The sequence below is a fragment of the Xiphophorus maculatus genome, chromosome 24, assembly GCF_002775205.1.
Source record: "Xiphophorus maculatus strain JP 163 A chromosome 24, X_maculatus-5.0-male, whole genome shotgun sequence".
Classification (NCBI taxonomy): Eukaryota; Metazoa; Chordata; class Actinopteri; order Cyprinodontiformes; family Poeciliidae; genus Xiphophorus; species Xiphophorus maculatus.
This window is the reverse complement of record NC_036466.1, coordinates 12915427-12928516: the sequence shown is the minus strand read 5'-3', so window position 1 is coordinate 12928516 and position 13090 is coordinate 12915427. Positions and strand designations below refer to the sequence as shown.

At 39.6% G+C, this 13090-nt stretch overlaps 1 protein-coding gene and 1 long non-coding RNA gene across 3 annotated transcripts in view; both read right to left on the bottom strand.

Moving 5' to 3' along the window:
- The window catches only part of LOC111607622 (NACHT, LRR and PYD domains-containing protein 3-like), a 392536-nt gene extending 387720 nt beyond the window's left edge, over positions 1-4816 (bottom strand). For both annotated transcript variants that reach the window (XM_023329658.1, XM_023329659.1), the window contains exons 1-4: positions 4730-4816; positions 3822-3968; positions 1874-1993; positions 1567-1802 (exon numbers count right to left, since the gene is read on the bottom strand). In XM_023329658.1, coding sequence (XP_023185426.1) covers positions 1567-1802; positions 1874-1993; positions 3822-3949 — 484 coding nt within the window. In that variant the 5' untranslated portion in view covers positions 3950-3968; positions 4730-4816. The remainder of the gene's footprint in view (positions 1-1566; positions 1803-1873; positions 1994-3821; positions 3969-4729) is intronic.
- Positions 4817-8573: 3757 nt separating this feature from the next.
- On the bottom strand, positions 8574-9446 carry LOC111607643. Its single transcript, XR_002752383.1, has 2 exons — positions 9310-9446; positions 8574-8790 (listed from the first exon to the last, which is right to left on the bottom strand). It is a non-coding gene; the product is annotated as an uncharacterized LOC111607643 (long non-coding RNA).
- Positions 9447-13090: the final 3644 nt, after the last annotated feature.

The window sequence follows — 13090 nt, the reverse complement described above, 5'->3', positions numbered from 1 at the left end:
ACATTAGGAGGTGACATTATAAAATTTCTGACTTCTCAGGATGTAATGCTAAACAATTGGCTCGGTCCTCAAAACTAGAAAATGATTCTTTTGTCAAACAGCAGATCTCCATCTCCGTTTCATGGACAGTTTCCGTTTACTGTCAGGAACAGATTCGCAAACCAGCGTAGATGAATAAATGCTGACAGAAATATGGCCATTAAATGCAGCAGTTTTAAGCAATATCAACTCTTCTGCATCATGTAATTTTACATTTCCTACCTCCGTTTCTTCCACAAACATAGCAGCTCTAGAAGAAGCACAGTGACAGAAAAATGTTTCCTTACAGCATTTTGCCGCCTAAATGAAAAAATCTGGAGAAAAAGCTCTGGTCTGCCAGATAAATCATAGATAAATAATAAATGGTTCATTGTATCAGCTATGACCTGATACAATGAACATCACCTCATTGTATCAGGTGATGTTCATATTCAGAAAATCTTCTCTGTCAGAGATTAGATTGAATGTTTTTGAAGATTTACAGACTGGAAATTAGGGGTGTACCGATTAATCGCTCAGCCAACTTATTGGTGCCAATTTCCTTTATTTTTCCATTTTTTTATGTGAAGCAGATGTTATCCACCAATCTTATCTACCTAAGCATAGGTCTAAAAATCAACCACTGTCCTCTTCTATAGTGAGAGAGGTTTAACAGATACCAGCCTACCAGGTCATGTCTGAATGTTTACAGTTAACAATAGTTGCCCCACTCACTCAAAGAATTCGTCCACATTATGTTAATATTTCAATTCAGCACCTAAAACATGTATTTGTTGTGTTTAGTTAATTAATTCTAGTAAAGATAGCATGATTTTGTCACATGTAAATTGAATGAAATAATTTTGTTAAGTGAATTAGCACACCGATACCTGTCTTGACAGGGGACAGAGGTAATTGTTGTTTATTTTTGCTATGCTGGTGGTATTGGCTGATTATTATCAGCCAATACCACATTGGTGCTTCTGTCTACAATGTTATTCCTCTTAACTCAGTGATGTGCTTGACCCCACAAAAATTAACTAAGCCTCATTATATTAATTATATAAAGTGTTGTATGTCAACCTGTTTGGTTAGAGCTGGTGACATGTGTATGCTGCATGACCCTTAAGAATAAGAGCCTTCACTATTTTTAAAAGGTAACAAACTAAAAAACTCAAACTGTATGTTTTTAAACCCAAATGAAATAACATGAAATATAGCATTGCTGACTCAAAGAGTTTATTTTTTAAAATCTGAGTATTACTCATATATTGTCAATATATGACAATAATTATAATAACATATAATTTTCATGGCTATTTTTCTGAACAGGCTTAAATTAAATAAGGACTATGTTAGCCAGAGTTACCAACACATTGTTTCCATTTACACCGGCTGGAAAAACAGAGATTTAGTTTAAATAATTGATCACAGAAAGACTTTTAAAGCCTTGTATTTCCAAATCCGAACTAAAAATGTGAATCTGATTTCTCCTATTGTCAACAAAGACAATAGGAGAAAGCTCTGATTGGAAGTGTACAGTCTCACCTGGAGCACATCTGCTATAAAAGGCTGTCAGCAGTTCAGCTCCTATTTCGGGTTGTTTCCCACACTGGGGACAGGAGGAGGGTCCAGATGGAGCAGACTGGTTCCAGTAGGACACGGTGCACTGTCTGCAGAACCAGTGTCCACAGCTGGTAGAGACTGCATCCATCATAACCTTCTGACACAAAGCACAGCAAGACAGCTGCTCCTCCTCACCAACACTGCTCCTCTTCCTCCATCTGTGAAAACATTTCTTGATCAGTTAAACAGTTCCAGTTCCCACTTAAACAGTTTGAAACTGGTTTCTTACTCTAGGTCTGATGGTCCAGATTCAGTACTGAAGTCTGGAGGAGGCTCTTTGGACCAGTCACTCCTCAAGGAAGGACAGCTGGATCCTGGAGGTTTTGCTCTTTGTCTGTGGTTCTGTTCTCTGAAACACAAACATGTTGTTATCCAGAGCACATCAATCAGTGAGAAACAAAACCTGATGAGATCATATTTCTAGGATTTATTCCACAAAGTACTAATATAGTATCCATTGAGAAAACTACAAACCCAGAATGCACTGCAAAGCGTCACATTGCTGCCATCTAGTGAGGATCAGGGACCAGAAGATCTGGTCCCTGATATTTGGCATGAGGAGCTGATGTGGCATTATTAAAGACCAGAACCCAAGAACCGACCAGGAAGAAGAACCTCAGAACCAGGAGACCAGCCAGGTCCTCAAGAGCTCCTTTGACCATTGACCTTTACTGAGGCTTAGTGGGCATGGCCAGGTCATCAGCCTATCAGCGGATCAACTGGACCCACTGTTCCCAGTATATACACTATATTGCCAAAAGTATTGACTCACTTGCCTTGACTCATATGAGTTTAAGGTGCAACCCATTCCTAATCCATAGGGTTCAATGTGATGTTGGTCCACCCTTTGCAGCTAGAACAGTTTTAACTCTTCTGGGAACGCTATCCACAAGCTTTAGGAGTGTTTATGGGGATTTTTGACCATTCTTCCAGCAGCACATTTGTGAGGTCACATACTGGTGTTGGACAAGAAGGCCTGGCTTTCAGTCTACGCTCTAATTAATCCCAAAGGTGTCCTATCAGGTTGAGGTCAGGACTCTGTGACAGACTGCCATCATACCTTTACGGACCTTGCTTTGTGCGCTGGTGCACAGTCATGTTGGACGAGGAAGGGGCCAGCTCCAAACTGTTTACATAAAGTTGGGAACATGGAATTGTCCAAATATCTTGGTATGCTGAAGCATTCAGAGTTCCTTTCATTGGCAGTAAGGGGCCAAGCCCAGCTCCTGAAAAACAACCCCACATCATAATCCCCCCTCCACCAAACTTTAAACTTGGCACAACGCAGTCAGACTAGTACTGTTCTCCTGGCAACTGCCAGACTCAGATTTGTCCATCAGATTGCCAGATGGAGAAGCACAATTTGTCACTCCAGAGAATGCATCTCCACTGCTCAAGAGTCCAGCGGCATTGTGTTTTAAACCACTGCCTCTGACACTTTCCTTTGCATTTGATGATGTGTGGCTTGGTAGCAGCTGGTTACCATAAAGGTCTTTGTGTTCTGTTCTTGAGCTAATCTGAAAGCCACATGAAGTTTGGAGGTCTGTAGTGATTGAGTCTGTAGAAAATTTGTGACCTCTTCAAACTGAGAGCTTCAGCATTCACTGACCCCTCTCCGTCACCACTTTGTGGCTGAGTTGCTGTCATTCCTAAACACTTCCATTTTCTTATAATACAGCTTACAGTTGACTGTAGAATACTTAGGAGTGAGGAAATTTTACAACTGGATTTGTTGCACATGTGGCATCCCATCACAGTTCCACACTGGAATTCACTGAGCTCCTGAGAGCGACCCATTCTTTCACAAATGTTTGTAAAAACAGCCTGAATGCCTAGCTGTTTCATTTTATACACCTGTGGCTATGGAAGTGATTGGAACACCTGCTTCTGATCACTTGGATGGGTGAGCAAATACTTTTGGCAATATAGTGTATATTCCCTCCTACTAGGTTTAGAGACAATCTCTGAATCATTGCTCCTCACATTCTTGGTTGTTTTTGTTTTCGTGCAATATTTGCACCCATCACCAATTCACTCAGACCTTTATTTATTTTTAAGTTAATGTAAAATAAAAAGTAAGTTACTTTGTTATTTTTATTCTAAAGGCCAAACAAATAATATAATTTATATTATTTCTCTATAGATTCACATCCCTGAGTTAGAAACTGGTTTCTTACTTTCTGTCAGAGGGTCCAGGTTCAGTACTGAAGTCTGGAAGTTCTGGTTTGGACCGGCCACTCCTCATAGACAGACTGATGGATCCTGGAGGTTCTGCTCTGTCCTTCTTTAGATCCAGATCTTCCATCTTCTGGACTTCAGTCAACCTGAGAGAGAAACCAGAACCAGTCAGTCCAGTGATCCAATTCCAGTAACTGTCCTATGAAGCAGAAAGCTGGTTCCCTTTATGTGTTCAGAGGATCAGAGGAACCTGATTCCAGCTCAATCTACAAAACTAAACATCTCTTAAAGGTAGATGGTTTTGTCTGGAATTTTGACATCAAACAGCTCGGTCTTTCAAACAGAAACAAGAAGCTTCTGCCAAAAAAACATGAACCAGCAGGAAACACTAAGTACTGAACTGGTTCCAGTCTGACTAAAGAACAGGGATTTCAACATGTAACTTCTCATTGGAAAGGACAGAAGTCACCTGTGTTCTACCACAAGGGTAGAAGTTTAGTTTTATCATCTGAAACATTTAAGAATTATAAAAAAACAAAATGTAGAACAAGAGCAGCAACATGATATCTAACCTCCTCATGATCTCAGACATAAAGAACTACAAACATGTCTGTTCATGTTCTGACTCCGTTCACTGATAACAAGAACATTTATGGTTCAGTTGGAACCAAAACCTCCACAGTAACCTCCCTTTGTTTTAACAGAGATCAGAGTAACTTTGTTCACCACAGAACCAGAAACAATCATTATCAACACATTCATGGCTGCTGACACCAAACCATGTAAACAGAGCTGCTGGGACAGGAAGTTAGTGTGGAACAAAAGTCAAACAGTTCTGACTCTTTTCTCTTCATAGAGAGAAAAACTCACTGAGCTGCAGTGAAGTTTCAGTAAAAAGTTATTTTACCTTCAACTGTGAGACTTGATTTAATTCACTCGTTCTTCAGTTTCTCTTCTCTTCCTGCTCTTTGTGAAACATGAGGCCCTCTCTTCCTCATTTACAGGAAGTCACGAGTTTCTCCACCATGATGAGTTCAAGGACGTTCAGCAACATTCACAGACATATCTAGATTCATAAACATCATGCTGTTTATCCACAGGGTGATATTTTCTAGAGTGTTAGTTAAATATATGTGACGTGTTTTAGAAACATTAAACAAAACACCGCCAATACCAGCTGCTGAGATTAACTGCAAGCTCTGGGCTAAACTGGAGCAGCAGGTGATGCAGCAGCTCTGCAGGAAATCTGGTTGGGACCTGAACCTCTGGTTTCTATAGCAACCTGGTTTAAAGTTCTTACTGAACAGGTTTAGTAAGAACCTGTTGGGTCCAGTCAGACCAGGTCCAATCCAAAAATCCAGTTCCATATTTTATTGTCATCAAGCTTTCCATTGATCATATATGCATAAAATCTGCTGCAGCAAAACAAGAAAACACGTCTCTTTGAAATTGGTTCAAAACATGAGGACAAAGGAGAAATCTACAAACGGTTTATTCTAAAGGCCTCTGATTGGTGGCCTCTAGTGATGTCATCAGAGGCTGCTTGTTGCTCTGCAGGAGACAAAGTGTCTAAAGAGATTCTCCAGAAAGATCCGGCTGCTGCTGCAAAGAATCAGATCAACTGGGAATAAAGTTGGAATTTCAGTTTTCAGCTTTTCTTCAGCAGCTGAACCAGAATCTGCAGTTTCATCCTGGAAACCAGTTTTTCCTGGTTCTGCTCAATTCTTCCTCTAAAACCAGATGTGAGTCTCTGAGGTCAGAGGTTTCTGACATCAGGAGGAAGAGCAGCAGAACCAGTAAAGATACTGGAACCAGTTCAGCTCAGCAACTGAAAACTGCAGCTTTAAGAGAGTTTGTAGAAATCTGCTGTCAGAGTTTGTTGGTTCTGATCAGCAGGAAACCAGAACTAGTGATGTTACGTGATGTGCCGAGGCTTCGAGGCGTGTGTCGAGTAATGGAGGGGGCGTTTCCGTAAAGCGCGTATCGAGGCTTGCTTCATTTAGGGGAGGAGCCGAAAACGATGACGTCCGAAGCCTCGCTGCCCTGCTGTACCACGTGACTGCTTCGGGAAGTGGCTCAGATGTTGGCGCGGGGTTTGACAGCTTTAAAAACCCCACAGGCTGCATTCAAAATGTGGGTTGTTGTAGGCGAGTTGCGGTCAGTTGAGAGAGTGGATAGAGTTTTGATAGTTTGGATAGCAGAGTTTGGATAGTGGTTATTTAGTTTGAGACAGTTAGTTTGGTGTTTGGAGAGTTTAGGAGAGAAATAGATAGAAAGGAGATTTAGGAGCGCGAGGACAGGATAGGAGTAGGATGGAGCCGGCGAGAAAGAGGAGGATTTCCCCAATGTGGGAACATTTCGATTTGATAAGCCCTAACAAGGTAAGGTGAACTGAACATTTGCAGATGCATTAGGTTTGCTTATGAGGAACTGTATTTTTCACTGTTTCTTATTTTCTGTAAAGGTGAGGTGTTTATTGTGCTTCAAGGAGTTGGGGTACAATAATAACACCTCATCCATGTAGTGTCAAAAAAGAGAAATCGTGTGAAACCAAAAACTGTGGAGAAATTGTTGTTTCTTAATAAAAATGCATGAAATCATCCAAGTTACACAAGCATTAGCCTATTCACTACCCCCTCCCTAGTTCTACAAGCACTTTCACTGTCCTCTGCCTGATTAAGCCCAGGCCATTTTTCTAGAGTCACAGAAAAACATTATTACACAACATGCCAGATCACATGACACTACTATTTTGGGAATAATTACACACAGAGAATACATTCAAACAATATTTTATTATACACATATGTGTATACATAATTTATGTAGACAAATGATTTCGTCCTACATCTTTTGTGAAGTCATTCCCAAGAGCCATAATAGACAAAAATTCAATGCATCACATGTGTTAAGATACAGCTGGCTGTGATTATACACCTGGCCAGTAGGTGGTTTCGTGTGCACATGAAGCCTCAAGAAATGAACCCTTTCTCGAACCAGTTGGCTCAAGTGGTTCAATGCCTCATGAGGCTTCATCTCACCATCACTAACCAGAACCCAACCAGAACCACAGCTCCATGAAGCCAGCAGCTTGGTTCTGAAGGAGAACCGGGCCGAGTTCTGGTTCTGGTTCCTCCACAGAGAGAAAACCCAGAGAGGAAAACAAGAAGTGAAAACTCACCTGATCCAGACTCTGCTCTGCTGCTGCATGGAGTCGGAACCGGTTCTGATCCAAACCTGACTAGAGCTGAGGCTCCGCCCCCAGACTCACCTGAGGCTCCGCCCCCGGACTCTCCTAAGGCCCCGCCCCCTGACTCTCCTGAGGCTCCGCCCCCTTCCAGGTGACATTAAACTCCTTTCCTTCCATGTTTCCTCTCTTTGTTTCCATGGTGATCTGAGCTGTGAAACTCTGAGGTCAGATTTGAACTTTTTCAGGTTTTTCTCAGTTTTCTGCTCATTTCCAGCCAACATTTTATTGCAGGAAATCATTTCAGGAAGGAACCAGAAGATTCAGGAGTCTGGGAGATGAGACTGTAACCGACCTGAACACTGAGGCCCCAGAGCGCCCCCTGCAGGATCTGCTGCACCATTAACCAGACAGAAATGGCAGTTTTATACAAGTTATTAATCTAATTCAATAGTTGATTTAATTAATTGAGTTTTGATTATAGAAATGGTTCTCATCTGTTTTTTAAAATCATCTTCAGTCTCAATACTGCAAAAATAAACTGCTGGCTAAATTAGTAGCTTAAAGCTGAAATCAACTTGAGATGTTTCTGCTTTTACTAATTTAAGCTTTTAAACTAAATGTGAAAACTTAAAATAATAATTAAAAAAGCAAAATGGCATGGAGGATTAAAATTAATGTTCAGTTATTATATGTGTACACAGTCAGCTGCATAAAAATACACAAAGATTTTAAAAAAACTTTATTTGGTTATTAAACTTAGACTTAGACTTGTACTTTATTGATCCCTCAGGAAAGTTACCAGCAGCTCCCAGGCAAAAAACAGAGATAACACACAGTAAGCAAAAGTGCAAAAGAATACAAAATACAAATTAAATACTAAGGTACACACCAAATGTGAGTAACCAAAACCTTAAATTATGCAAACATTCAGCAACCCACATTACATTAGAAGAAATATGAAAATCAATCATGAACCAATCAGCACATTATCCCAGTGATTCTCTGAGGTTTGAATAAACCAGTAAAATCCCAGTAAAGAGCCTGATGTGACACATCGAGTCCTAAAGTTCTCTAGAAAACTCAAAACATGAAATATGGAGTTAAAAAAGTAAAAACCAAAACAAACTGAGAATCAATGATGATGCAAAACTTCAAGATTTAGTTTATAGAATCAACATAAAAATATATAAAATCTTTTTTTCCGGGTTCCAGATGTTCCTGAAAACTGATCTAAGATCAGAGTTTCTGTGGGACATCCAGTTCTAAACTGGTTCAACTGGTTTCTGTGATGGAAGCTGAAGTTTCTCTGCAGTTTCCAGTAAAGCATCTTTTTATCTGTGGAGCTTTGAGGAACATTTTCATGTCAGCAGAAGGAAGAAGCAGCAGAGAAAAGAGGTTTGAAGTGTCTTTCATGGCTTCAAAGCTGAACTGAAAATGATTCCCATGTTTCCATTCTCAGACCATTTCTGGTTCCAGGATGAAAATGAATCAGAGAGAAAAAAGATCAACTTTCCAGTTGAATCCAGTTCAGATCAAAACTCCATGAAGCCTCTAAATGGAGCCCAGTTTGAATTGGATCTTTATTGATCCAAAGAGACAAACAATATCAGACACTAAATGACAACATGAGGAAATAAACAGGAGGGAAATCTTGGAGGTCAGAGGTCATCATCATGATCCAGTCAGAGTCTCTTTAGACTCAAACTGCTGCAGCTTCAACCTCTGAGGATCAGCAGGACACAGAGACCATTTTCTACTTTAACCTAAATGTCTTCCACCTGCAGAGAGAAGAAGGAAGGAGAGAGCAGATCAGTGAGTGTTTCCAGCCTCTCTCCAGCAGCAGTCAGTGACGCAGCACATCCACTAGATGGTTTCCAGGCTGCAGTCAGACTGATCTCAGAGCTGTGACCAAGATGAACCTGATCAGTTGTTTCCTGTTGAACTGAGAGAACAAACAGATCTGAGATCAGATCTGCTGCTGCCACAGTTTGATGGATGAGGACCACTGTCTCTAGACATGTTGGACGGCTGGACGCTGGAGTCCAGCTGGACTTCCTGGAGACATGGACACAGCAACAACACTCATCTTCACACCAACACAAACACAGGAACACAGCAAGCTGCTGCTCCTCTGATTGGCTGATTGCTGTCTCTGTGTCCAATCAGGAAGCCTGAACCATTCTCCTCCCACTGAGAAGCTGCAGTTTTACTGGGAACACTGGATCTTTGCTTTGATGCTAACTGGGTTTAGTTCAATATGCTGACAGCAGCTGGACTCACTACAAACATTTACTTACTTTACTGTCTTTACAAAACGCTTCAGCTGCTGAACATCTGAATCCTTCAGGTTATTGTGTCTCAGGTCCAGTTCTGTCAGACGGGTCGGGTTGGACTTCAGAGTTGAGGCCAAATAATCACAGCTGATCTTTGACAAACTGCAGCTCCTCAACCTGAATAAAGAATAAAAGATGTGAGCTGAAGCCAACAGGATGCAGGTTAACCAGTCCAACAGAACCAGTTAAAGATTCTCATCAATATTAATGCCAACAAGCTGCTGCTTCAATAAAGACCTGCTGACTTCAGAACCAGAACCAGAACCAGAACCTGGTACTGGGTCATGTTGTGTTGGAGGATTTTAGTCAGTAAAATCATTCCAGGTTCTGATCAAAGTGTTGAAGCATCAATCATTGATTATTGATTTGTTCCTGTCAGATTCCAGGAATTCACTTTTCTAGACTGGGTTGAATGACCTTTGACCTGCTTCACATGAGGGGGATTTCTACACACTGGGGGTCCGAATGCTGTCCTGTTCTGACCTCAGATCAGCAGGTCCAACTCAGTTACACAGAGGGACTAAATTAAACTCTGGATCCAAGTCCAGGAACAAACTCAGAAAATATTTATTAGAACAGAAGAAATTAATTTGATTTATGATCAATTATATATAATTATTCACAGAAATATCAATAATTATAGAATTAAAATACCTCAATGTCTCCAGTCTGCAGCCTTCAGTCTGTAGAAAACCACAGAGCTCCTTCACTCCAGAACCTTCCAGGTTGGTTCTGCTCAGGTCCAGTTCTGTCAGATGGGTCGGGTTGGACTTCAGAGCTGAGAACAGAGAAGTCCAGCTGGTCTCTGACAAACTGCAGCCATTCAAGCTGAATAAAGAATAAAAGATGTGAGCTGAAGCCAACAGGATGCAGGTTAAAACTGAAATATGAACAAATAAATAATAAAAATGTAGAAAATTAATTTCCCTGAATGTAAAAGAAACATGATGAACTGATTCTAACATCTGATCCAGTCAAACTGGTTTAAAGAGTCCAAACCAGCAGAACCAGAACATTTGATCAACAAAGAAACTCAAAGTTTTTCTAAAAGTTTCTCAGGATCTTAAACTCAGTCGATGTTTTTTCTCTCTCCATGTTTCCTTCCAGGCTCTGTATTAGCCGACTGCTCTGCACCATCATTTATCTACTGAGATATTTTATGTCTCCAGTTTTTGGTCATTAATCTATTAATGATGTTTTCTTGCTGGTTGTATTTTAACTGCAGCTCATTGCTAAGTATAACAGATGTAAACGGGTTTATTTCAATCCGTCTAATTCAGCGTTTTACAATATCCATTACAGCTCACATTCTGAAAGTTGATCATTTTCTCATTTTGTGCTGATTCAGTTACTGAACTATCAACTAGAAAATATTTAGCCTTTTCTCTGTCAGATTGATGTGGGTCATTTAGTTCAAGTTCTGAATCCTTCATCAGAGACGGCTGCAGAAATGGGAACATTATCATAAAGGATAAACCAGATAGTGAAGATGAATCATTTTAAATCTATTTTCCAGGTAAACCACATGAGAATGATTTCAGTGAACTGCTGAAGCTTGTTGCATACAAAGCATTACAAAGGTAAGATCTCACTTCCTGTCCTACAAAATAAGAGCTGAATCAAGATGTTTGAACAAAATGACTTTAACACCATAACCTTCACAAAGTCAGTATTTACTGCAGGACTGTTAATTAATTATCTTTCTATTATTTATGTCTCCTTAATGTCCAGGAACTCTGCCAGAAGACTGTGGTCATCCTGATAGAGTCTGACTGTCAGAACAAACTCAGATTTTCCTCTGGAAGCTGCTCTCAGTGGTTTGGAGGACGACTGACTTGGAATTTACTCCATTAGTGGAATTGATACTAAAATGGAAACTCATCACTTTTTTGTTTTGCTCTAAAGTCCAGGAACAAACTCAGAAAATATTTATTAGAACAGAAGAAATTAATTTGATTTATGATCAATTATATCTAATTATTCACAGAAATATCAATAATTATAGAATTAAAATACTTCAATGTCTCCAGTCTGCAGCCTTCAGTCTGTAGAAAACCACAGAGCTCCTTCACTCCAGAATCTCCCAGGTTGGTTCCGATCAGCTCCAGTTCTGTCAGATGGGTCGGGTTGGACTTCAGAGCTGAGAACAGAGAAGTCCAGCTGGTCTCTGGCAAACTGCAGTTATACAATCTGAATAAAGAATAAAAGATGTGAGCTGAAGCCAACAGGATGCAGGTTGATGATGATAATTTATTTCAGACGTTTCACTAACAAAACATAATAATAATAATAATAATAATAATAATAATAATAATAATAATAATAATAATAAATATTTTCATGTTTCTAAGTGTAAATATAATACTTTACTATCAATTTACAAACTCAAATTCACCATTTATTCAGTGACTGTGAGTCTGATGAAGTTTAACTTTTATAATTAAAACCTTTTTATTCATTAATTCATAGAATAAATAGTATTTCTGTTTCCAACATAAATAAAACAATAATAATAATAATAATATTAATAATAATATTAATAATAATATTTCCTGAACCAGATGAAAGTAATACATACACTCATATATATAGATACACATTTACCTGCATAGATACATAAATAATATTCACCCCCCCAGTCATGCATAGGCCTGTCACGATAGCAAATTTTGCTGAGCGATTAATTGTCTCAAAAATTATTGCGATAAACAATAATATTGTCTGAAGACCTTTTTACACTGATTTAATGGAAATGACGTAATAATCCAGGCGATTTCCTGCCAAAGATAGATACACTTTATTTTCAAAAGAACACTAAACACTGGAACTGATAAACAAAATAAACAAAACAACCAAAAACGAAAATAAAATGGCCTCCATTAACAAAAAACGCACTTGAAAAAAAAAACTAAACAACATAAAGTACAAGTGGAAATAAATACTGCATTCAACCAAAAGAGTGCAGATTATGAAGTCTGTATATTATGTTGCCCTTCAGTAATAATTAGATTTAAATAGAGAAGATGGGCACATCGACTACCTGATGCAATAATTCACACTACATGATTTTTTGCTCCTATTTTTCCCCTTACGACAATCTTAAAACGTTGGTCTTTCTAAGATTGTGTGGTTTGTTACGGTAGATCGTCGTTGCAGCTCCGATCTAAATCAGGGATTTTCCCCGACTGGGATCTTAACGCAGCCTGTTGAATGTGACAGGTAGCCAATCAGAAAGCGAGGATTCTCCTCTGTGCTTTCTGAGGGGAAATTACGTCTGGGAATCCCAAACAGCTGACGCGGCGCAACCCGAAGTCCAGCGGACATTGGAGATGATATGTGGAAACAACATTAATGTTTATTCAACGTGCAAAGAATATAGAAATGACAAGAGGAGGAGTTGGAGCGAAATTGCTACCGCAGTTGATAAACCCGGTAACTTTTCAGCTGTTCTTCGTTACGTGACGTAAATAGGTTCTAATGATTTTCATTCAGTCAGGACTTTACGCTGACACTAGCCACATGCATTGCAGGTAGATTGTAGTAAAGCATTGATTAATGCCCGGTTTTAAAATTAGTTAACTGAACTTGTAGCCATTATTTTGTGCCCATTGTTGGACACCACACGGCAGGAACGAATCTGATCGAACCGATATACCTAGGATTTCTGTCGACTAATGTGTGGTCTGTCAGGTTTTGAATATGGGCCGACAATCGGCCGACAGCTCTAAGATCGTGTAGTGTGCGC